Raw genomic sequence first — 26,448 nt, 5'->3', positions numbered from 1 at the left:
CCAACAAACAGCAACTGAAAGCTGCTGCAGTAAAGGCCTGGCAGAGCATTCAAAAGGAGGAACCCCAGCATCTGGTGATGTTCATGACTTCAAGACTTCAGGCTGTCATTGCCAGCAAAGGGTTTTCAACCAAGTATTAGAAATGAACATTTTATTTCCAGTTATTTCATTTGTCCAATTACTTTTGAGCCCCTGAAATGAAAGGATTGTGTTAATAAATGCTTTAGTTGCCTCACATTTTTATGCAATCGTTTTGTTCACCCCACTGAATTAAAGCTGAAAGTCTGCACTTCAACTGCATCTGAGTTGTTTCATTTAAAATTCATTGTGGTAATGTACAGAACCAAAATTAGAAAAAAGTTTCTGTCCAAATATTTATGGACCTAACTGTATATTCTTAATTGCATGTTTGACCAGTATGCAACACATTCCCACTCTCTCGCACCATAATCATAAGAACGCCTTAAAATGCAATACAACAATTAAATTATTAGAAACCAAAGTTGTTTAAATAGTACATAACAGATAAAAGTGTCTGTGATAGTGTTGGTTGTTCAAATGTTTGGGCAGATTTACGTTATAAACCCATGTGAAAGGTGTGCTCTTTCCTAAAAGTCTTCTTATCAATGATTTTTGATATGCACTCTGCATTCTGAATAGGCTATTTATGAGCCATAATGTCAGCTGTAGTTCTTATATCCTCTTTCTGTTCTGGAGTTGATAGTGAAAGGGCATTTCAGCTTCATAAGTATCATGTATCTGTTTTCTGATCTACCAAATGTATGTGTTTTTCACAATTCCATAGAAACATGGGTGTTATTAATGCCTCCATGACCATGAAATGTGCAGTATTACAAAACTGCTCCTTGTAATGCTGGCTTCCTATTGAGGCAATGCAATTAAAAGCAACCAGGCCACCCTGTTTACCTGCTAATATAAAAACAAAAATGAACAAGTGCTTAGTAGAGCTAAGATTAACAAAAAGGTACAAAATACTGTTAATTCTTAGCCTAAGTTGTTGTGAGCTCTGTTGTGCGGGTTGATCATCTAAACGAGACACCTCCTTCCAAGACCACCCTGCCTTTATAGCTTGTGGACCAGAAGGGGTGGGGTCAGTTGCTCTCACTGGGTGTCTTCTTAGAGCTGTGAGTGGAAAAGGAGAGAAGGTAGTTAGTGATTGTGCCCCTGGTGTCCTGAGGTGGTAGTGCTCACTTTTAACAAGCCTGGAATGCGACCCTCTGAAGCTCATGCATGAAAAGATAAACAGATAACTGAAATCTATGCTGGCAGCATTGGGCTCAAGGTAACAACAAGCACTGGAAAGAGGCACTTGTGCAACACAAGGCACACTCTTACTCATTCAGAGCAGATTAGTTAAGAATCGGGAATGTGGAAAGAAGCCATAGCAACTCATAAAGACACATATGGAGAACTGGCATATTCTAAGCAGACACTGACTGGGTGTGAATTTGTACCAAATATATAGTCTACTTTCCACGTTCATTGTTTTAAGGGGATCACAGTAACTGCATCATCAGGTTTTAGTCTCTAGTTGTAATATATACTGTTTAAATAGTACAATTTTATAAAATTAGGCAGGCAGTGTTGAGTAGGGATTAAGATTTGTTAATTCAGTCACTGATTTCATGGGTTCAAATCCTACTACTGACTCTGACCTTGAGCAAGTCACTTCACCTGCCTGTGCTCCTATTAGAAAAACAAAAAAATGTAATCAAGCATTGTTAATTACCTTGAATAAAGGTGTTATCCATATAAGTCTCTCTATTATATTAAAAAAAAAATTTCTGTCGTGTCTGCATTATTCAGACTTGACCACTTCCCTTCACGGTGCTCGCCCCATCATTACTCCTCCTATGCACATCCTCTCTCAGTACCACCCTGTGACACTCTCAGTGGTAACTCACCCTTCAATGCAGTTGGTTATAATGGCAAGGCAGAAAAGCAAATTATCTTTTCAAGAACATCGAGTTTTACATTGTTATAGAAAAAGAGCGACTGATAATCAATGTCGAAAAAAAGAAAATAAACAATAAAGAGCTGCATATAATAAAAATCAAGAACAAAGAGAATCATCCAGTAAACGCAAAAGAGAAAAATATTCCAAACAATATGCAAACAGAAATGCATAAAAGCAATGTTTATAGAATAGAAGTTAGAGGATAAAGTAATTCATAATATTGTTTTGATGAGGCATTAATTTAATTTTTTATTTACTTTTTATTACATTTTATTATGTTTTACTTCTACTTTTACTTTGTTACTTTTACTTTTTATGTTTTATTAGTCATTGGTATTTAAAATAGACAGTTGTAGTAAAATACTTAAGTAACAGATTTTCCATCTATAACAACTAAGGACCAAACCGTATTCCTCTTGCGCCCCGCATATTCTTCTATATACCATCTCTTTAAATATAATTGCTTTCTTTAACGGAAGAGTGCCCCGACAACCTTTGAGTGGCCCAGCCGTGAGATAGCAGGCGCCTGTCACCCAGGGGGCTGGAGAGCGAAGCAAGCAGGGGGCAGAGCCCCCTAGTAAATGTAAAATTAAAAACATTAAATTTTGAAAATAGGTTTAAGCCTTGAACAAACACAGTGTCTGTCTTTCTTACACAAGTATTCAGTGAAGTATTATAATTTGCAGGTAAAAATAAAAAAGTATTTCTTTCGATCAGAACTTGAAGAATTTCCTGGAAGTGTAGGTATTGTTTAAATACTATGCATTGTATAGAAAAAGGTAATCTGATCTGACTTTTACTAAAGACACTGCAGAGAAATCAACTCCAACTCAATCCTTAATTACTGCTCTGTCCCAGCAGTCTGCTGCATGGCAGGCGTTGTTAAGTCTTCTATCAGTTACTTTCCTGTTTTTCATGCTTACATCATTTTATTCTGAATGCTCCTGAATGTTTCTTATGTACCAAATTATTGAGTGTAGTATGTTGATTATGTCTCTGAAGATGCATGCATGAACAGCTAGTTATGAAAGTATAACAAATAACATGTGGTGCAGTTTGACATTCTTCAATGATGTGCTTAGGTAATGTATATAAACAGAAGTTTATAATAATTGAACATTAACTTGTACTAAGTGGGAAGCTCAGTATGGTAATTCGTATGAATGCTTTTGATTGATAAGTTATTCACATGTAGAACTGGAAGTTTCATTCTGGAGCATGATACAGTAGGTACTTGCAATTTCTAGTCATTTGTAGCCCTGTTAGCTATTAAAGAGTCCAGGAAGAACAACGTATAATCATTGACAGAGCAGAACTGTTATCACAAGAAACTAAACTGGTAAAAAGGTGTACCTTTATATGATAAAAAATATATTGATATAAGTTTCGTAATGATCTGCTAATATGCAGCCTTTTTAGGATGTCATTATTATAATGTTGCTTTGTTCATTCATTTTTTTTACATTTGTTTAATATTCTTCCCCATAACTTTATATTAAAATTATATTGAGCTGGTGAAATGTATCCTGCAAATGGTAGCATGCAATCCAAACTTCAGAAGACTGCTGACCTTGACTAATTGCTTTGAAGGGCTTTAACATGTTTGGAACAAATCAGAGCTTTACTTACTCATGTGAATGTTTTGGTTGCGCTTAACATTTTTTTTCAGCCTAGACTGTTATTGTAACATACATTATAATGGCCTTTTTATTTCAACTTTTGTTAAAAAAATACATAGCAAGATGCAAAAAGCTAGCCATGCAAAAGCAACAACTTGATAATCTAGCCAGACCCCATGTTATAGCCCCATTGTCAATACTTTTTTAGTTGCATTTCTCTGTTCTAATACATTAATTAAAATTCATATACTATATCTGAAGCATATAAGTGACTCCAAGCAAAGCCATTAACACATTATTCAAATGGGGGAAAAGTAAAAACACTCATTGAGAAAGACACCTGTGACCTTGGAATGAAGTTTAGAAAATGGAAGAATGGATACTTACCAGTAATCTTTATGTCTTATTCATGCTTTGACACTAAACCTATTGGCTTGACAACAAATGTTTTTAAATCTCAGAAAGAAACAATAATATGTGCACTGTAGAATTCTAGTTTGTTAAAGAAAAAGTGAGCCAGTATCAGAACATATAGGTTTCACTACATGAAATGACCCCTGTTAGTCAAAGGCACAAAAAGAGTAAGAGTTGTCTCTTTCTGAATTCCTATTGATCAGACTCAACCAGTCCTACCACTTCATACAAAAGTTTTTTTTCCTCTGTGGTCTCAAGATATAGGGAGATAAAAAAAAATGTGCTTGGTTTTCCAACTGTCTTCACAGCATATTCCGGGATTAAGAAAATGTTGACCACAAGGCCTCATATCAGTAACAGTAAATGAAGACAAGGAAATGAGTCAGTTGTACTGAGTGCTATCCTTGCCTGGAGGCATGTTGGCGTGGAATAAACATCTACTACAGTGTTGTATTTGCCACGTGGAATATTAAAGTCAGAGGCGTTAATCATTTTCCTTAAATTTCCTTGATTTATTTTAAGTTGAAATAGAGTGGGAGTGCAACAAATAGATAAAACTTTGTCTAAAATGTTTCAAGCCCAACATCATCCACTCTGTAAAACAGAAATTTAGTGTGCCCTCTGTGAAACACTGGCCCCCTCCCTGACCCTCGATAGATAGATAGATAGATAGATAGATAGATAGATAGATAGATAGATAGATAGATAGATAGATAGATAGATAGATTATTAATCACAAGGGGAAATTCACATATATGCAGTTTAAACCCATTTCTGCCTAGTGGGGTGGCTTGTCTTCTTGCACAAACCTTAAATACTCCCTGTCTCTCTCTCCTGTCCCACTCCTTCCAGATGGGGACTATGTGACCAACTGTCAGTTCTGGCAGACATCTTCTTAAAATGACAACATTTCCAGTTATTCCTAAATTTGCCCCATCTACTGCTCCCTATTGGCCATTAGCTAATCCCCTTCTGTACCAAACTTGCATAGTCTTTTGCTGTCTCGCTCAAAGCAGAGACCCAAGATCCCTGCCATCTGCTGCTTCGCAAACCTTCTGTCTTCCTGGAGAAATTCCACCTCCCAGCTGTCACTCATGATTTCTTTCCCTTACAGTATACAGTATATATAATGCCATGGACAGGTAATTGAATAATTGAAAAATATTTGCTATCTCTTGTCCCTACCTGTACTTTCAGAGCCTTTCCTCTGTGTTCATGTGTGTCTGAAACTCTGTCACTATTTTTGAGGTGGCTTTCTCGCCACCAGTCTGGTTTTATACTTTCCATCTTTGAAGGCAACTATCTCAGTATGTGCCTTTCTTTCTCCGTGTGTGTTACACACTTGAACTTCCTATTTCGTTGTGTCACTAAAGCCAAACTGACCAATCACACTAAAGCCATACTGGCTAATTAGATTGCTCCGGGGCCTGGGCATACAGACCTTGGTGTTTTATTATATAGTAGATATTTATATAAAGTATTCATATAAAGTCCTAGTCCTTACTCCTGGTTTGGTCACTACCTCTGTTAGGCTTCAACATTCTCATAGTGTCTGTGTGGGTTTTTCCTTCAAATACTCTGATTTTACCCCTACATTCCAAAGATGTGTGTGTTAGGTTGGTTACTGACTCTTGGTGAGGGTATGTGCATGACGTCTCCCCATGGTGCCACCTCATAGATTGTTGGTTTCTACCTTGTGCCTAATGCATTTCTCACTTGTGAATGCACCCAGAGAATATTATATTAAGCCAATTCAGAATCATTAATCTAACGTGAAAATATAGGAAGCAACCTGAATACACTTGGGAAAAAATTATGGATTAAAGGAAATTATACAAACTTTACACAGACAGCAAATGGGGGAGAGTTGAATGCAGGCCACAGGAGCCATGAAGCAGCAGGTTAAAAAATGAATGAATGAATAAATTAATTAATTAATTAATGACAATGAACATAATTGTTATTTTCTAATTATTTGTGTATCCAAACAGAGTTGTCATTTTCTTAATACAACAGATTACTGATAGTTTCATAATATTCCTCTCACTATTACTAGTTACCAATATTGAACACATATATGAAGCGTTATTTACACTGACTACACAATTGGGTTTCTGTGCAGTACTTAAACATTTTTGCTAAAGTGGTTACATTGACCAAATTCTCTACCCGTCACTGTTCAATGTGATATCTTTTAAGAAGAAGGCTAGATTAACAAGTCATGCAATAGTTAAGCTTTAGATGCTTGTAACTCTTCTACTTTGCTTTCCATTTTCTTTGTATCTACTTTCTTTGCTTTTCCCTTTGGAGGCAGTGAAAGTGGCCGGAGCACCCCCAGCTTATCAGCATATTCAGACAGCAAATCTCCCTCCTCCTCCTCCTCCTATGTCCAAGCACCCAGGCACTTCCATGTTCCAGGTAGGATTTCATAACATTGGCCTTTTTGCTGTTTTTTTTTTTGTGCTCTGTCATATTCCTCTGCTTCAGCTAATAAAGCTTCCTCATTCGATAGAGACAGCTTGATTTTGTTTCTCAGGCTAAAAACTTGTTGAAAATAAAAGAAATGGTATATTTAGAATTTAAGGTGATAACAGTTTCTTTAACATGGTAAGTTTGCTACATGGCTGTTCCTTTTCTACATAATTACTGTTTGTGTTCATGGTGTCAAGAAACCACACAAAAGACAGTTTTATCAAGAATGTGTCACTTTAGCCTCCTAAGGTTCTTTTTTATTGTTGGACAAGTTAATCCTGTAAATGCCTAATTTATCTTTCTGAGCTTACTAATACTACATGTATACCATGCAATACTCAACCTCTACAATCCTTAATAAGGGCTGGCTACCTTTGGAAAAGTTTCAACACTATACCTCTGATTACCTCAAAACTGGTTGAGATGAATCTTGCTCATAGTTTCCCTCCTGTCCAAGGGCTGAATATTTCCTAACAGGGACTGGGTACTCTCATAAGGTTTTAACACTATTAACCTCTTTAGACCTGGGTTAGGATTCTACAGACCCTCATCTTATGGAACCTCCATCCCTCTAGTGATTGCGAGTGTCAACAAACAGCAAGACAGTTTCAATGAAATAATAACCAACTTTACTTCAATCTATATGTACGTTTATTTTTAGAGAAACCGGACATACAGTATCAAACACTAGAAGTTAAAACAGATCAAAACAAATTACCTGAATGATTCAAATCAAAGTCTATAATGCAAGCTTTGAGTCAGATAGTTTGTTTGGCTATTTAGCTGTTGTACTTTTTGTCTTCTTAATAGTTGAATCAGCCAAAATTGAATGACCAATAATTTCCAATGGACTTCTTACTTGTTGGCAAAATTTATTCTAGGGAAATATGATAACATGTTGACTAAAAAGGTCCGAAGCTCATATCCTCTTACAACCATACAGACACACCGATAAATTTTTTTGAGCTTACAGCTCTTACCGTCTACTAGTTATAATGCTATAGTGATATTTGCTTTTATTATTTGCTAATATCCCAATTTCCTTCAGTCGTATTTGCATGCATGCCAATATCCCATTCCTCTTGAAAAACACTTATTCATTCCTATGAGCCATCATCATGTGCCCTTTGACCCTACTTTCTGTCCAAAAAAGGCACTAGCCTGTTAAAATCCTGCATAAATACACACAAATTGCACAGCTGTATTCACTTAAAAGCTGTATCTTATCTAAATAATCCTAATATTCATACAAATTAAACATTACAAGTCTTATTTAACAAACTGTTAAAAGCACAATTTTTTTCACGCCAATATACAGAATTTAAAAAGGGCTGGAGTACCAGGCTGGTAATCCCATTTACTGCCCTCAGGCAATAAGAAAACGGAAAAAAGGTTAGTGTGAGAGGCAAGTCTGCTATGTCATTTTCACTGAAGCCAATAGTCAACTGACTCCATTTTGATTGAGGCTCAGTTTATAAAGGATGGCGACCTGAAGAGAAGGGGATGAGGTGTGTTCACTGGCTATGGACTAGGTCCAGATCTTCCAGGCTAGAGGCAGAAGAGACAAATTGGTAAGCCACAGTGTAACGTCAAAATCCTTTCCCCGTGTCCCCTTTAAATTGGTCGGCATAAGGTTTGTATTATAGTCACACATTTGACAATGATTAAACAATAACTTGAGGGAGTACTGTTTATTGAAACAAAGCATTTAAACAAGAAAATCAACAAAACTTAAACCTAGTAGGAAAATTCATTTTCATTTTAGAGATTCCTGGCCAAATGTGTCCTTGATTGAAGAAATAAAAATGGATTTGCTTTGCTTTATTTAATTTGAGTTTTGATTTAAAACAAGTGTTTCAGTGTCAACATTTCTTCAAAAAAGAAAATGTTTTTGTTCATAATCAAAGTGTACTACTGTGGTCTTTTTTGTTTTTTTCTATGTAAACAATGGAAATTTAAATTTGTTAACTAAGACAGTAAATGTGACATCAAGTGAGAAATATCTCGATTGTATTACAAAATTAAAAAAACATGAGTCACTATAATTTTTAAATGTTAAATTAATCTTTATTTCAAGTAACACATAATTGTAATTTGCATCATACAAGCATAAACTAAATGTTATTTAAAGGCAGTATGGTTTCGATCACCCATTCCGACTTGCTGTATGAGCAAAGTTTTTAAACGTTGTAAGTTACGTCCCTATATCTAAAGTACTATCATTATACAAATAAAAGTAAAAGCAGAAGCACACTAAAGGGTTTTATTTCTGTCATGCACATAAAGTAAATTTGGTGTTAGCATTCATTGTCCATATTTGTTACAAATAAATGCGATTACCACTCAAGAAATACATCAGAACACTAGTTTATTAAATACTAGCCATCCACCGCAGCTTTGCCCGTGTATTAGTGAAACAGGACAGTGAGGAGGGCCCCGCCCAGCTCTCTACTCCTGACGTCACTCTTCACCCTCCCCTCGGCCCGCAGCCTCTGTCTCAGATTAGGGCGAATATATCGCTCCTGCAAGCGAACTATGATTCTTAGTGCAATGAGAGAAGTTGCAAAGTCAACCGGAATGTTCAAGCAGATTATAGAAAAATAAAAGATCTAAATCCATTAAGTAGTTCTCTCATTCACTAACTAATCGGAGTTAAGGTTATGCCCCAAGGCAAAGGCTTGAGTGAGGAGGGCACTGCCCCCCTCCCCGCAGCCCAATGAGTCTCTTTCAGATTTGCGCTAATAAATTGGAACCGCAAGCGAACTGTGATACTTAGCGCGATCAGAAAGTCGCAAAATCAATGGACTGTTCAAGCAAATTATAGCAAAAAACCCAATCTAAATCCGTTAAGTAGTTCTCTCGTGAAAAACAGACAGACATACAAAAGGGTTTAAAAAACTATAAGAAATTTCATGCTTGGACCATGAAATTTTTACAACCGTTTCTTAGCGAGCACCTATGGGCCAAGGGTAACCTACATTCCAAATTTCAAGTTCCAAGTCCTCATGGTTTGGGGGATTTCGTGATGAGTGAGTCTGTGGTATTTGGCTTTTATATATATAGATTAACAAATACTGTATATTAAAATAACTCAGGAAGTAGATTGGATTCATAACAAGTATTGTTTCAAAGCCATAAGGCAAGATGTATGTGTACAATTTCACGTAAATCATGCAGACCAAGTAAGTTTTACGATCTTAAGAAAGAATCCCATTCATTTGTTTCGTAGTTGCTGAATAAATAGAAAGCCAGCTGCAAACATACACAGCCACTAACTGTTTACGTGAGGTGAGCAATTTCCACTGCTGATTTCCAGAACTTTGCATATAAACAGTGCCTCATTATATCAGACAGAGCCAACCAACTGTGGGTAGTGTAGTCATGTTTAGCGCTGCCATTTTATAGGATACTAGTCATTTAGCCCGTTACAATAACGGGTGCTAGAACAGTAGTGCATAAACAGTAGTGCAGTAATATCGTGCATCGCACCGTGCCCCGCGCATGCGCACTTCACCAGAAGACACCCACACACTGACACCTGGACGCACATTGGGATTTTATATATATAGATGCTATGGCCTTTTTCAGTTGATTGGACATATTTGTGCAGCAGATGTAATTTCTGATTTAAAATAGTTCAGAATCATACTAAATCAAAATGTGTGTTCTGTAACATGCACAAATCGGTTTCGGCGTATTTTTTCATTTTACGTCTTTAAAATAGGTCAAACTCAAGTTGTTTTTAGTTAAAATATGATAATTTGGATACCATCTTTATTAGTTAATGTACATTTTAAATATGCAAGTAATAATGGAAAAGATTTATCACTAATATATTAGTCACTGAGTTCAAATTCTCAATACCAACTACGGAAATGTCAATAATTTTAAGGAGGAATTATTTGTGGTTCCTAAAAATCTCATCAAAAGAATCACCTTGTGTGTGACCCAGTATAAAGTGTATGTTTGTTTTGTTGTCATTACAAAAAGCATAAAGATCCCATGTATACTTTTTACTTTGTAATATATTGTTTATAAAAGTGAAATAACAACTCAAAACTATGTATTTGTAAGAAGATGTTAGAACAATATCATGGTCAGCAACAAGTACTATTGTGCTGCCTTTAATAAAGGTTATCAGATCACCTATTAATATACAGTGTCACAACTTTGTATCAAAGGAAAATAATTCTTAATTTTCTTTATTTCTGTTTCCTTTTCCTTCTATCTTTAGATACTAGGAGTAAAGATAATATATATAGAAAGCCCCCTATCTACAAACAGCATGGTACAGTCTTCTCTTTAACTTGTTTCTGCATGTATTTGCATGTTTCCATTTTTCCATCAACCATCGTTTAACAATCATGTACTCATACTGGTCGGTTATGTATCATTGTGTTTATTCTTTATTTGTTAAAGAAAACATTTTTATTATCTTTTATGTGCTGGTACTTTTTGTTGTGTTATATGTTATGAGAAAAATTGCTGTGAGGAAAATCTGTGGAAATAAATATTTTTTGATTATGTACATGCTTGCTGTTACCTGAAATAGAAATGGAATATTTTAGTTTAATATCCAGTAAAGCACTTTCTTTTTTTTTTTGTAATTACGCTAGAATTTCTAACTTCATCTTAAAACTATTGACTACTTTATCAGTTAACAAGGCAGCAAAGGTAATAATGAATTAAGAAATCGAATAGTTCCTAAAGCATTAGGCAAATGAGAATTCATATGGTGTAGTAAATTACCTCAAGTGGGTACACTGCTGAAATAATCATTTGAGCTGTCCACTAGAGCTGATTTAGTTCATTGCTATTGCACACTCATTCAGGAAGCCTATAAAATATGTTTCAAATGTCAGTGGTTATTTGCCCTAATACTGTGCAAAATATTAACATGTCAAAGATATTCATCTTATACTAAATTATAAATTCAGAAGAATCTTTTGATGTACAGAGGCAACATAATGGACCAAAACATGATGCATGATGTCATTCATACTTGTGCTCAAAGGTTGCTTTGTGGCTATTTACAGAAAAAGCTAATTTGAAACTAAAGGCTAAAATCAAATCTAAATAATTTGTTCTGTTCAAAATTGTCCTCAAAATTCTTGTTTGCCTGTTCTTAATACTTTGTAGACATGAGCATAATACAATATTTTTCACTGTGTTTTGGCAGAGTACATATTCACAATCTATTAACAGTTAGATTTAATTTTAGTAGGGCACATTAGCAGATGTGGCATAGCCTAAGTAGGATAAATTGGGATAAGCATTTGAGTATGGAGGCAGTTGAGAAGATGTGGGGCAGGTTCATTCAACAAGTTCATTCCAAAATTTTGAAGCAGTATGAAATTACAGAAAATTCAAGAGGAATAAAGAAAGAGCTAAAATGAAATTAGAAAGGAAAAGAAAATATTGTTCAAGGGATGTAACTCTTAAAAATTCCAGCATTAACCATAAGACATATGATAGCTGTTGTTAAAAAAGACATTAGGAAGGGTAAAAGACATTTGGAGAGAACTATGGCAGGAATGGCAAAAGATAACTCAAAGATACTCTTTCAATATTTTAATTGTAAAAGAATGGTCAAGGGTAAGGTGAACAGTATTAAGAACAGTAAAGGTGAACTAGAATATACTGTGCAGACAGTGAAATAGAAAATGATTTGAACTAAAATTGTATTAAAGTTTACATGTGTGAAGAAGTTGGTAACCTCCCAAAAGTAAAAATTCTACTAAGGATGTACTTAGTGACATGGAAATTGTAGAGGCAGAAGTACTGCTTAGATTAAATAGGCTAAAATGTAACAATTCAACAAGACCAGATAACATGTATCCACATGTGCTTAGGGAAGTTACTAAATACATCTATAAATCATAAATGCGTATTTTTCAAAAATCTCTGCACATTAAGGAAATTCATCAAGACTGGAGGCTGCCAAATAGTATCCTCTTATAAATAAGGATGATTAAGCTGATCCAAGTAACTGTTGGCCAGGTACGCTTAACATGCATCACAGGTAAATTACTGAAAGTAATTATTAAGGAAATGATTGAGCAACACATGTCTAGGACAGGAGTGTTAGCAAACACTCATCTTGGGTTCAGGTCGTGTTTTTCTAATGTGCATGGAACCCCATGAGGAAGCAACAAAAGCAAATGATAAGAGAAATTCTTATGGTATCATTTATCTTAATTTTCAGAAGGCATTCGATAAGGTACCACATGAAAGGTTAGTAATCAAAAAAAAGAAGTGGAAATTCAGGGTGTGGTGAGCAGTTGGGTACAGAGTTGGCTCAGAAATGGGAAATGGAGTGTGGGATATTTTCAGAATTAGGTGATGTTAAAAGTAATGTCTCTTATTAATCACTTCCGAGGGTACTGCTTTTTTTTAAATAAATATGATGATTTAGACAAGGATATAATCATTGAGCTGGTTAAGTTCGCAGATGATGCCAAACTAGATGGAAGACAGTGTAGAATTAGATGGATTGTTAGAGAGGGACTTGAACAGCATACTGGCTTGGGCAGATTTGTGGCAGATGAAATTTAATGTAAGCAAATGGTAAGGTATTATGCATAGGAATAGAAATTCTGGTGCTTGAAAGTACTTCTTATGAGAAGGACCTATGAGTCATAGTGGACTCATCACTACATCCAGACAATGTACTGAAGTGATCAAGAAAGCTAAAAGAATATTACACTTAGGGGTGTGTGTGATATTGGCAAAAAATTATATCTTGGTATTAAAAACGTGCTTATAAAAGTCTTATTGATCTAGCTTGGGCTTCATAATAGGATATTAATTGTAGCTTACTAATGAGATTAATGGCAACAACAGTTAAGCAAAACAGGTCTTATTGATTTACTTAAAACTAAAGTAAAATAACACAAAGCATTAATTAACAAAGCATTAATTAATTTCAAAATGGCCTACAGGATTTACACAAACAATTAACAAAACTGTTATAATGAGAGCATTTTAATCAGACACTTAACCTTAATGTAAACAAGATATGCATCCAAACATAATAAAATACTAATCATAATTGAACTAAAGGGCATGAACATTACAGTCTGGATAAACATAAACTGCTCTGCTGCAAGGTGAATTGTGCAGCATACAACAAAATCAAAAATTTTACATACTGAACTTTAGTGTAAAAATCCAGATACTGCACAGGAAATAAAACTATAGCATTTGTAAACAGGTTCTGTAATTTTGCACAAAGGTATCAGAAAAAGTAAAACAATTGTAAAATTTTATTGAGGAAACTTCAAGTTGTATGACAGAAACACCAGTCTGTAAACAGCATCTGGCTTCAGAGCAGTACAGTTACATGTTACAACATTTTCTCCTGTGCTGAAAGCCCTCTCAGAAGGGCTACTTGTGGCACGGATGCACAGATACTTTTTTCCAAGTTTACCCAATTTGGGGAAATGTACCCTAGGTTCTTGTCTATAAGCCGGACTCATGTATAAGCCGGAGACCAAAAATCATACGAATTTTTAAAATAAAATCATATCATAGATAAGCCGGACTCATGGATAAGCCGAACGTACTATAATCTATAACTAATAGAAGGGAGGGAGGTCAGTGGTCTCACTCGCACCCATTTAATTTCTTTAAGGGGGGAGAGAGTGTGAGATATTGGCGTCTCTCTCACTCCCCACATGGCGCGGTTGGAGCGGCTGCAGCGCATTCTTTCTGCTCTGGGCGTCGCCGAGTCAACACGCGCGCGTAGCGGTCATTTAAATTGTGATTTTATATGTAAGCATATTTAAATATATATCGCGAATTTTTTGCTGGTTCGCGGATTTCTGCGGACAATGGGTCTTTTAATTTCTGGTACATGCTTCCTCAGTTGGTTTGCCCAGTTGATTTCATACAAGGGACGCTATTGGCAGGTGGCTGAGAAGCTAGATTGCTTACTTTTCTCTCACTCTTGCGCTGCCTATTTGTGATCCTGACATATGGGGATTGAGCAGGGGGGCTGTTCGCACACCTAGACGATACGGACGCTCGTCTAAAAATGCTGAAAGATTATCTTCACGTTGCTATCTTTTGTAAAGCTGATTCCTGAAAAGACATGCTGCACAGTGCTTCGCATACTTAAAAGCTCGAAGGGCACGTATTGATTTTTGACTGAAAAACAAACTCTGTCTCTGTCTCTCTCTCTCTCTCTCTTCCTGCTCCTGACGGAGGGGGTGTGAGCTGCCACCTTCAACAGCTTTGTGCCGCGGTGCTTCGCATACTTAAAAGCCAAACAGCACCACTGATTTGTTTGCTAGAGATTGTTTTCTCTATCTATGTGACATTCTGTGCTCCTGACACACATACCTTTGAAGAGGAAGATATGTTTGCATTCTTTTAATTGTGAGACAGAGCTGTCATCTCTGTCATGTCATGGAGCACAGTTTAAACTTTTGAAAAAGAGACAAATGTTTGTTTGCAGTGTTTGAATAACGTTCCTGTCTCTCTACAACCTCCTGTGTTTCTGCGCAAATCTGTGACCCAAGCATGACAATATAAAAATAACCATATAAACATATGGTTTCTACTTCGCGGATTTTCTTATTTCGTGGGTGGCTCTGGAACGCAACCCCCGCGATGGATGTATAAGCCGGACTTATGTATAAGCCGATATTCTATTTTTTCATTTTCACAACTTTTTTCCTTAGATAAGCCGCGGCTTATAGACAAGAACTTAGGGTACTTGTGTTTTCTACCACTCAAGTGGATTTACATCACTGTCCACGTCATGTATCATCAAGTTGCTCTAGATCTCTTTTTCATTGACAGTGTGCAGAGACTCGCCTTCTCTGAATTCCTATGTTTTTTTAAATAGCTGCTAAAGTATATTTTTTTGCTCCCTCCCTTGTGTCATCACCTGCTCCAACTTATGCAGCCATATGGGTGGATGGAGAGGGTCGAGGAGGCAAATGTTTTAAATAGTGAAAGAAAAAATGTGCTTTGGAGTCAAGGACTCTCAGCCAAGATGGCTTGCAAAATAAACGTACCTGATAGGCATATGCTTCTTATAAAAATAGAAATAATCTGTTCGAACGAATTATGTAATTAGTTTGAATGGATTAATAATTCACCTACACCTTCAGGACTCTGTACTAGATCAATTTTACTTCACAGATGGTGAAACAAGTTGTTGTCGAGCTGTCTTTAACAGCAAATGATTTTCAACATAGTTTGCAAATTGCTGTCTTGTAAGCAACATCAGTCTTTTCAAAGCAAAACCACCTCCACATGAGTGTGGATGATCCACATCTTGCAATTAAATCTAATGACGTAGATTGCATGGCTGTTTATCCCCTGGCACTGTTTGCTCCCTCACTTTTAGGCAGCTGTGCTAGCTTCACTTGTGGACGCTAACTGTACACACACACACAGTAGTCTATCCTTTTAGGTTACATGAGACAGTGAATGTGAAGACTCTCATGGTGTGTTTTTCATTATTTTTTTGCAAACTGAGTGACATACTCGATAATTTTAGCTTGCACATTGTTACAACAACAATTAAGTTATTATCGTAGACAATACATATAACAAACTCCTAATTATGCTATATACTATATATAATGCCCCAGAAAGGCTTCACCTGGAATATTGTGTGCTCAGATTTGGTCTCCATATTACAAAAAGACAGTGCTAGAAAAGGTCCAGAGGGAGAGACTAGGCTGATTTTGGAACTATGAGTTATGAGGTACGAGGAAAGATTAATGGAGGTAAACCATTCTAGTTTGGGCAAATGGAGATTAAAATATGATATGATTTAAGTGTTTAAAATTCTGAAAGGAATTAGTACAGTGGATCACAGTTGTTTCTTTAAAATAAATTCCGCAACAAGAACATATGTACATGGTTGTAAACTTCTTAAGGGCAGATTTTGCACTAATGTTGGACAGTTTTTCTCCATGCAGAGAACCATAGATATATAGAATAAATTACCAAGTAGTGTGGTGGACAGGAATACTTTAGGGGACTTGAGATCTTGACTTGAGGTTATTTTGGACAATCTAGTTGAATAGGATGGACAAGCTTGTTGGGTTGAATAGTCTGTTCATGTTACACATTTTCTAATGTTCTAATGTTAATTTGGTGCCATGTCTTTCTGTGTGTGGTGCATCTTCCTTTGTGTGTGTACTTGTGATTCTGTGGCATGCATAACTTGAAAATGGATCAACTAATTATGATCAAAATGTAGCACGTTTATTACTAAAAGTCATTGATTTTTAACAAAATTGGTTCAGAAGAATGGGAATGTTATATTTTTTCAGCAAATATGAGTGTACAAGTTAACTTTGAAAATGATGTTTAAAAAGATTTTTTTTGAAAATTAAGATATACATTTTCAGGATTTTCTTCCTAACCAGTAAACTGCATTTAATTCTTTCAAATGAGCAATGATGTTGGTTTGCTATTTATAATGGACAAAATGCACAGACATGCTGCCAATGAGTGATCAGACTATGCATAAAGTTATGCAACTCTGTGCATCAGAAGTTTTATCTTGTACTTTTTTTGATATTCTCATCAGTTATTATGACCTCAACTTATTTTCTTCAGATGAAATATTTTTAGAGGAACTATTTACTTTATAAAAAAGGTGTTATTTTTATCATTTAATTGTTTACTACAATATTACCCATAGGGTTCTGAATCACAGGTTGCCAATGTATTTTATTTAGGATGACATAAATTTTAAAGTCAGCACAGAAGTTTTAACAACTCACTTGTAAAACAGTTAGAACCTAAATAAAAAAGATATGAGGAAACTAAAAAGAAAAAATGACTTTAAATATGTCTATCCATTTTCCAACCTGCTGAATCCAAACACAGGGGTCTGCTGGAGCCAATCCCAGCCAACACAGGGCGCAAGGCAGGAACCAATCCCAGGCAGGGCACCAACCCACCACAGGCCACACACCAGGGACAATTTAGAATCGCCAATCCACCTAACATGCATGTCTTTGGACTGTGGGAGGAAACCCACGCAGACACGGGGAGAACATGCAAACTCCATGCAGGGAGGACCCAGGAAGCGAACCCAGGTCTCCTAACTGCGAGGCAGCAGCGCTACCACTGTGCCACCGTGCCGCCCATACTTTAAATATGTCCCTCATCAATATCACTTGAGTTCTGCATTTTGTCATTCTGTTTGATATGTTTGAAACCAGAGCTTTGCCTTTGCAAATGACAAAAGTAAACTAAAGTGTAATCTTATGATTAAGCAAATACATAACTAATGAAAGAAACAGAAGCTATAAGTTATTGGGGCAGATACAGTGGAGACTCTTTTATGCTCTTAGCAGAAATAAGGTTTAATTTTTCCCAATGCTAAATCAGTTCTCTCTTACTTCACAATTTCTAATGCACGTACTGTATTACATTTTAAAGTGCTGTGTGACTTTCAAACCTACTGAAAATGTTTGTACCTAGTCAGTTTTTTCCTTGGTGTACTACATCATGACTTGTGTGCTATTTATTTTTATATAATATTTGCTACACAAGCCACATAGCCTTCCTTTTCACATAAATTCATGATTATTTTAGTCTATAAGTCAGTAATTTCACTACTGGAAATAAAAGAGAATGATTTGCTTATCTAGAAAGATTAATATTATGCCTTATTATGCTTACTTCTATTAGTATACTGTGTGAAGCCTAACCCGACACACCAGACACAGAGGCACAAGTTCCAGCACTATGCAGGTTTTATTTAAAGCTCTCAGGGTAAAACGCCACACGGTTCCTTTCTCTCTTTGTCTCTTCTAACTCCTTCCTCCCTTAATCTTCGTCCTCCACCTCCAAATCTGGCCGAAGAATGGTGGGGACTGGCCCCTTTTTATAGGGCACCCACAAGTGTTCCAGTTGTTCAATGATCTCCTTTTCGGCTGCACTTCCGGGTCCGACTTCAGCCCTGCAGAATAGGGCTAACCCATTCTCCATACGCCCCCTGGTGGTGGCCACAGGCCCCATCAGTGTTGAGCTTCCCTGCTCTGTGGCACTGTCACAAGCCAGGGGGGCTGCCCTGTGTCATCCTGGTATTGCCCTGTGCAAGTTCCTTCCCTTACAGAAGTGTCCCGGCCAGGTAAGAATCCTGCCTGCCCATTACAACTGTAAATCACATTTGGTATAGAAAATAAAAATAAATAAAGAAAACTTTTTTCACATAACAAGACATTACAAATCTAAACAGCAGAATAATTTGTATGATACACTACACACATTGAAGTTTGAATTTGTTCAATACTCCAGCTAGCTTCAGCATTGGCCAAGAAGTCTTCCTCTTTGATAAACATGTTTAGATTGAAGGGCAATTGCTCACTGAAGTGATATACTACCAAAGAGTGCAAATGGTCAGAATGTACTTCCTGCATAGGGTTGATGGCTCACACTCAGTGGCAGTTTGAGGGGCTCAACAATAACAGATGACCTCTGAGAAGGACCACTGCTTCTCCAGATAGGAAGAAGCCCATTAAGGTGGTTTGTACATACATTTGGAATGCCACCTAGTCTTGGAATATGTACAAGACATGGCTCACTAGGACAACAGATGGACGTGCTGGATGGAATATATCTCTGTCCAGACAGCCTCTGTATATTTCTCGGGTATGATTGGCAGCTGGGAATGGGAAGTCAGTTCAGTAAAAATCAAGAGTGTTGCTATCACAGTGATTCATCAGGAAGAGACAAATTCAAAATGAATGAAATGAATGAAGCATGGTTATGTGATTATTAAAGGATCACATGAATTTATTTGCATAATACTGTTGATAATATCTACAGTGACAAGGACATCGTGGCAAGAAGGTGACGATTTGGATCTGGACGGCAGAAAGGTAGGTGTGACTTATAGTGAATATTTAATAATGAGAATACAATACACATATGAGCTTATTGATTTGAAAGTATCTGAAGTCCATGTATGACACGGAGAGACTTCACACTGCATATCCCTAACTCTATTAAAGAAGCGTTAGTAATTCTAATTAAAATAATTGCATGAGCTTAGTTGTATCATGTTCATGAGTATAGAAACACACAAATAGTCTCAGCCATACCAGAGCCATCTTTGAGTCCGGCATCTCTTCAAACAAAGTCATTTTACATATGTAAGCAAGCAATGCTTTTTAAAGTGCTTGTCTATTTTTTGACATTGCTTATTCCATAACAGGCTCATGGGGAGCAGGGTTCGATGAAAGCCACACCTGGCACAATGCAGGAAAACCTGTAAATCATAGCGCTTATTCTTTTACGTATCCATCCTTCAATTTAGTGTTCACAATTATTGTAACACTTAAATTCTTGATATGAAGACTGAAAATGAAGTGCTTTGGGAAAACCTATGCAGACATAGGAAGAAGACGCAAACTTCATACACTTAGTGACCAGGGTGGCAAAAGATTTAACTAAATGATTTTGGGGTTACGTGTAAATCTTTAGCACAATTTACCAACTGCTGTTAAACACATTACGGAAGTCATAGATTGTGGCATATGATGACACTCAGATTATTTAAGAAAACTGTTTAAAGAGTGTTACATATTTGAGCTGTGTTGTGTGTAAAGAACTTAGCAAGAAAAACTGTGAGCATGAAGACAAGAACATAATTGAAATCTCCTACTCTGATGAACAAATACACGTGGACTCAAGTGTTTCATGTTAACTATTGGTGACTGAAATAACCTTCTTTCTGGAATATTATACTTCCACAAGTATATGTAACAAAAATTACAACAGTGGTTATATAATACTTTTTAACATAGTTGTTCAAGTTTCCAAGTCAACATTTGTTGACATATTAAGAAAACATACACTAAAAGCATTGAAAACATTTTACTATATTGTCACATCAATGTTACAATTTTAGATGAAAACAAGCTGGCTTATCCTAAAGAGTGAAATGGATGCTAAAAGTGAGGAATTAGACCCCAGAACATCAACTCATAGTCTGCCTACTGACACAGCAGAGTCACGTAAGTACAACATGCTGCTGTATGCAATAATGTAGAGTATGAGAGTCAATCAAATATGGCTATTAAAGTATAGAGTTGCTGTGCATTATTGGTAAGGAAAGAGCTGACATGTACAAGAAGCTTGTCAGGAGAAACTGATTAGGAACATAGTGTGAAATATAGGGGGCTGGGGGTTCCAGTTCCTCTGAATAAGGTATAAGCTCACCAAAGCTATAGTGATGGGTGGGGCAGGGGCAGTGGGTGTCTCAAGTGTTTTCATTGTAGGTTACATTTCTGTCTCAGTTACACTGTGCATTCATTGACTATCAAGCCAGTCAAACTGGCATGCACGTCTTTTTGAAGATTTTCATAAGTCATCCTTGGTCAAGTGTTTTCGGTCCACAGAAAAATGCTATGTCATTTTTGACATTTATTATTGTCTGTTTATGTTTCCCAAGAAATGACAAAGTCAGAAAGACAATGCAAAGACTTACTTGCTAGGTTTGGTTTTGTAGAAAGGTCTAGACTGAGCACTCTGACTGGCACTGCTAATGTTACATCAGCAATGCCCTACAGACGATGTACAGAGCAACACACTAATGCCATTATGACTACAGTATGCATTGATCTACTATCGTATATCGTGTTATGAGCCAGCATTGGGGAAAGAATGGATGTCATGAAACTCACTGTAAAAAGCCTTCATCTGTATGAAGAAAGCATGTATTTAAATGAAGAGCAGATTATTTGCTGAAGTAACCATGCACATGCAGTGCTACAGAAAAAAAGAATGTATGAATCACAACATATTGAGATCACATTTACAAAGTAAAGAACTTCCCCCAATAAAATAACTTGAAAGTAACACTAATTCATTCCAGAAAGTGTGGTTTCTTTCATAGCTTCTCTACACCACCATAACATACTTTTTGTTATGACACCAACCACTGACCCTCAAAATGGTCTGGTGTAAGTATTTCTAGATGCCAGTTCCCACCATGTCTAGGCAGATATTATTAACCAGCTAGACTGGTGGTTAGCATTCCACCTTATATGTAAAGCAAGATATGATTTTATTGTAGGTCATACAGATGGCATTGATACAAAAAATAAACTATTCAAAATAAATAAATAAATGCAGTTTACACTTTCAGACCCTTTAGTCAGATGTATAAATTATAATATTTGTTCAGTATCCAGGAGCCTCATGTATAACACCTTATGTAGAATTCCCATTAAAACATGGCATATGGACAAAACTAGAAATATGTGTACGCACAAAAAAATTAAGATGCTTAAAACTGCATAAGCAAAGTTATATGCAATTTCCCTTTATAAATCCCAGTCAAAATGAATTTTAATGCACATGCACGAACCTAAAGCCCCACCCCGACTCCTTCAAAGTAGAGTCACTTTTGCCATTTATGGGAATCAAACCAGCAACCTTCCAATTGCCAGTGCAGTTTCCTAGCCTCAGAACCACTACTCTGCCTGAGTTTTACAGACTAAACTAAATATAGACACAAGATATTTATTAAATAAACATTACAAAGTGATTATCTCTCTCTAGTTGCTATTGGTGGTGTTGTGAATTTGTTACAAACCTTATGTAATTGTGTGAAAATATACAATTAATGTTTTTTTTGTTCATCACAGGATTTTCCTACACAAAGTCAGCTTCTCTTCCAGGCTATGGTCGGAATGGCATCAATAAGGTATGTTTTTAAATAAATCCCTTTTCTTAAATGCAAAAAGGAAGACTTTGGAAACATCATATATCTGGATTACAGTTTGCAAACAGAAATGCTTTATTATATCTAAAATGACTGCTTTAAAAATGTTAGACAAGAGTACTTGATTTCAAATATATAAAAATTCCTTAAATATTGTAATTTCCTAGCCTTAGAATGTAGGGAAATGTCATGTTTTTTGTGACTAAAAGAACTACACAAATAAATTAAAATATGTAGAAAATGCTTTATCAAGGTTTTTCATAGAAATATTTTATCTCACAGAACAAGTTTCATTCAAGATCTTATTGGTTTAGGTTTAGGTGTCTGATGAATTCATAACTGTATCAAGATCAGTTCAGGTAGTGTGTTACTCAAGGACAGACATGCTGCTTTTAGTGACAGTGTTGATACTTTCAAGGTAACAGACATTTTACAGCAAAAACACAGAAAAAACTGAGCTTATTCCAAGAAGATTAAATCTTCAGTTTGACATTCAAATCCTGTCCTACCTACCCTGCAGCCATTTTTCACAATTCCTCGTAGTTTGAATCTTACTTTTTAGACAAACTTTATAAAGTGTACCTTGAGGTATACCTAAAATACATCTTTTTTAACATTTTTTTATCTCAAAGGCAAAATTTTTCTTATCTCTTGTCTGGATTGCATTACTGTTTCTATTTAAACTTCATCTTCATACCTGTTATACTGTGGAAGGTAGCAGAAAAACCAGGATGGGGAAAGGAGAAGAAGTCAGAAAAGAACAGTGGGGTCAAAACCATAAGACCAAATATTTCTTTCATTAAAACAATAGTGAAACCCAGAAAAATCTAAGTCAAGAGATAAAAGCCTGAATCAAAAACCAAATACAAAATATTGAATTTTTTAACAAGCATTTTGTTGAGAAAATAGTTTGTTATCTGCAATCTCAGATATAGAGACACATCAGCTTACTGACTTATAAACCCATCGCATCACACCATTATGGCCAAATCCTCTGAGGACATGAGTCTAAGAACTGTGAGAAGTATGCTAAAAATGTGTGGTACAAAAATGGTGGCATTCAAAATTAATAAAATGGAGTTGATAATGACCCAGAATAAATTTACAAAGCTTTTACACATGTTACCTTAAAAAACTCATATTTATTATGGATTCCTTGATCCAAAAATAATAACATGCAGTATATTACTTTACTCTAACTTAAGCAAGAGTCCTAATGCCAAATATTATAAGCTTCGTCACTTCTTTTATTTTGGTACTCGTGAGAATGCAATATTCCTATTTCTCAAGCACTGTTTTCACTCGCATTCATTTGTATTCTAATCCTTTACACTGCAGAGACCATCGTATAAAGAATGTGCTAAAACACAGCAATTCTCTCCTGTACTTTGCCAAGACTATGCTGAGGATGTAGAGGTTTTTTCATTTTGTAAAAAGAAAGAAAAGTGGAAAATAAAGGAACACACCCATGTATAAATGTCTACAGAAGGCAAATGGACAACTTAAATGTCTAATATAAAAAAGGAGGGAATGTGTGATGAGGAAGACTTTAGTATTTGCAGAAAAAAAGGCACAAAGGGAAAGCTTAACTGTTAGGGATTAAGAACTGAGAAGTTACCTGGAGATGTGATATTATTCTGTGGTTGCGTTTTCCGTTTTCTATTTTTGCATTCCTCTTTTTTATTTAATTTTGTTTTATTTAGAAAATTTATTAAATTGGTAATTGTCCTTCAGGTGCCTTCAGTAATATTGCTAATTGTGCAGTCACCTGAAGGATTTCAATTAAAATGGCAGAGCACTGAATTATGTCACTGCTTCAGCACAGAGCTCTATTTTAGCCAAAGATTGCTTCACATATGTCAGGTCTGCATGAGTTCATCCCACTTTAAATTCAATTTGACTTTCAGTTTTTCCTTCTTCATCTTAGCCATGGTTAAAGGAATACAATTTTTTTATATGTTGCTTACTCCAATCATGGGTCATGAGTCTAGCCCAGTATTAGCTTACTCTTTGGCTAACATTGTGTTTCACATAATATCATCAGTGCAAAGTTTACTGAATGATGTATAAAACTAAAAATTAAAAGTTACAGAATAGTGAGTGAAAATATTATCAGGAAGAGAATATGCTTCAGATTTAAGCATATCTGAGATGCTTCACCAGGCAGAAGGTGAGCTAATGTGTGCAGTTTCACTGTCTGTTGCTAAATAATCCCAAGTTACTCCAGTTGTGGATATGAATATAAATGTAATGGGAGACAGGTCTACAATTCAAATGCTCATTCGCTTCTGAGCACATTCTGTTTTAGTTCTTGAGAGTGTTCTCCGGGATTAATTTATTTAACAATATTTTGGTAAAAATACATGAATTTAGGATGTTGATGTTGAGAGCATGCTACTGGATGAGTTCACATGTGGATTTTGCAACAGAAATAATGTGAAATTTGCTCATGGATGTTTTGATATCCTTTGCTGTTGTTCATGGTTGGTCACCATTATAATTCTATTCTGTCAGTGTTATACTAGTGAACTACGAAGAAACCTGGAGACAAGGTGAAGTCAAAGACAGAAAAAGGTCAAAACTGAGTGACCCACCACTAAGTGTCAAAAAACAGAAAAGACAATTTAAAAAGCTTTTTAAATGATGTTTAGAATGCAGGTTTGAATCTGTCAACTTGGATAGGGAAGTGATTCCAAGAACAACAATGTAAAGTGTTGCTCTGTAATTCAAAGGTAATGAAGAAACATCCCTGACATTGCAGACACTGCCCTAACAGGAAAATTAAATGGCACCAATAATATAAATAACTAAAATGTTAACCCCAATAAATGTAAGCTTCAGATTATAAAACTGATGTTAAATTTTAATTCTAGAGGTATGAAAACCCCAAACTGAGTGCTAGAACTCAAAAAAACACATAAAAATAGTTAATCCACTCATAACAGTTGGAAACTTGCTTCGTACATTAAAGTGGGAGATAAAAATTGTTTTTTGGTCATTATGACAAATTACATATAGTAAATAACGCATAAAAATTAATTTTTGGGTGGAATATTCATTTAAGGTCTAGTTGACATTAACTAGTGTATGACTAGAAAGAGAGGTGTTATGGTAGTTGGGGGTAGCAGAAAAGTATGTGAGGGTGCTACAGGATATGCATAAGGTCAGTATGACTACAGTGAGATGTGCAGTTGGAATGACAACCTGGTTCAAAATGAGAGTGGGATTACATCAAATATTGTCTCTGAGCCTTTTGCTGTTTGAAATGGTGATGGACAGGTTGACAGATGAGGTCAGACACGACTGTCAGTGGACTATGATGTTTGTGGATGACATTGTGATCTGTAGTGAGAGTAGACAGCAGGTTAAGGCAAACCTGGAGAGATGGAGGTACACTCTGGTGAGAAGGGAAATGAAAGTCAGTAGGAATAAGATGGAGTACATGTGCATAAATGAGAGGGAAGGTAGTGGAATGGTATGATGGCAAGAAGCTGAGGTAGTGAAGGTAGATTCATTTAAATACTTGGGTTCAACAGTCAAAAGTAACTGAGAGATGAAGAAGAGAGTGAAGGCAGGGTGGACTTGGAGGGGAAGAGTGGCAGGAGTGATTTGTAATAGAAGAGTAACTGCAAGAGTGAAAGGGAAGGTTTATAAAATGGTAGTGAAATCAGCTATGTTGTACGGTTTGGAGACAGTGGCACTGACAAAAAGACAGGAGGCAGAACTGGAAGTGGCAGAAGTGAAGATGCTATGATTTTCACTCTGAGTGACAAGGGTAGACAAGATTAAGAATGAGTTTATTAGAGTGACAACACAGGTACGAAGGTTTGGTGGCCAAGTGAGAGAGGCTTGATTGAGATGGTTTGGACACGTGCAGTGGAGAAATGAGGAGTACATCAGAAAAGAATGTTGAGAATGGAACCGCTAGGCAAAAGGAAAAGAGGAAGACCAAAGAGGAGGTTTATGGATGCCATGTGGGAGGCTATGAAGGCAGTTGGTGTGGCAGAAAATGATGTAAAAAACAGGGATAAATGGAGACAGATGATCTTCTGTGGGTGCACCCAAAAGAAGAAGTAGAAGAAGAAGATTCCTTTAAGGTCTAGTCTAGTTCATAGGTATTTTATGGTATTTTATTCTAACAGTGTAAGTGTTTAGGTTGAAGTTGTTTTTATTCTGTTCTGGTTTCTTTCTTAATTTATTTTTCCATATTTATTTCTAGTTCTGTACTATTTGCGTCTTGTGTTTATTTTTTGTAC

At 36.1% G+C, this 26,448-nt stretch overlaps 1 protein-coding gene across 15 annotated transcripts in view; it reads left to right on the top strand.

Annotated features, from left to right (window-relative positions):
- The window catches only part of ablim2 (actin binding LIM protein family, member 2), a 209,424-nt gene that overhangs the window by 120,756 nt on the left and 62,220 nt on the right, over positions 1-26,448 (top strand). For 13 of the 15 annotated variants that reach the window (XR_007934936.1, XR_007934931.1, XR_007934937.1 and 10 more), the window contains 5 exons: positions 6,322-6,429; positions 10,718-10,771; positions 19,291-19,343; positions 20,375-20,480; positions 22,116-22,174. Coding sequence is in view for 1 of the 15 variants with exons in the window: in XM_028801896.2 (XP_028657729.1) it covers positions 6,322-6,429; positions 10,718-10,771; positions 19,291-19,343; positions 20,375-20,480; positions 22,116-22,174 (380 nt within the window). In the remaining 14 variants the exon portion in view is untranslated. The remainder of the gene's footprint in view (positions 1-6,321; positions 6,430-10,717; positions 10,772-19,290; positions 19,344-20,374; positions 20,481-22,115; positions 22,175-26,448) is intronic. The other 2 variants (XR_007934938.1, XR_007934939.1) reach the window with 1 other exon arrangement.

The sequence above is a fragment of the Erpetoichthys calabaricus genome, chromosome 5, assembly GCF_900747795.2.
Source record: "Erpetoichthys calabaricus chromosome 5, fErpCal1.3, whole genome shotgun sequence".
In the NCBI taxonomy this organism is placed as follows: Eukaryota; Metazoa; Chordata; class Cladistia; order Polypteriformes; family Polypteridae; genus Erpetoichthys; species Erpetoichthys calabaricus.
This window is presented reverse-complemented; position numbering and strand designations above follow the sequence as displayed.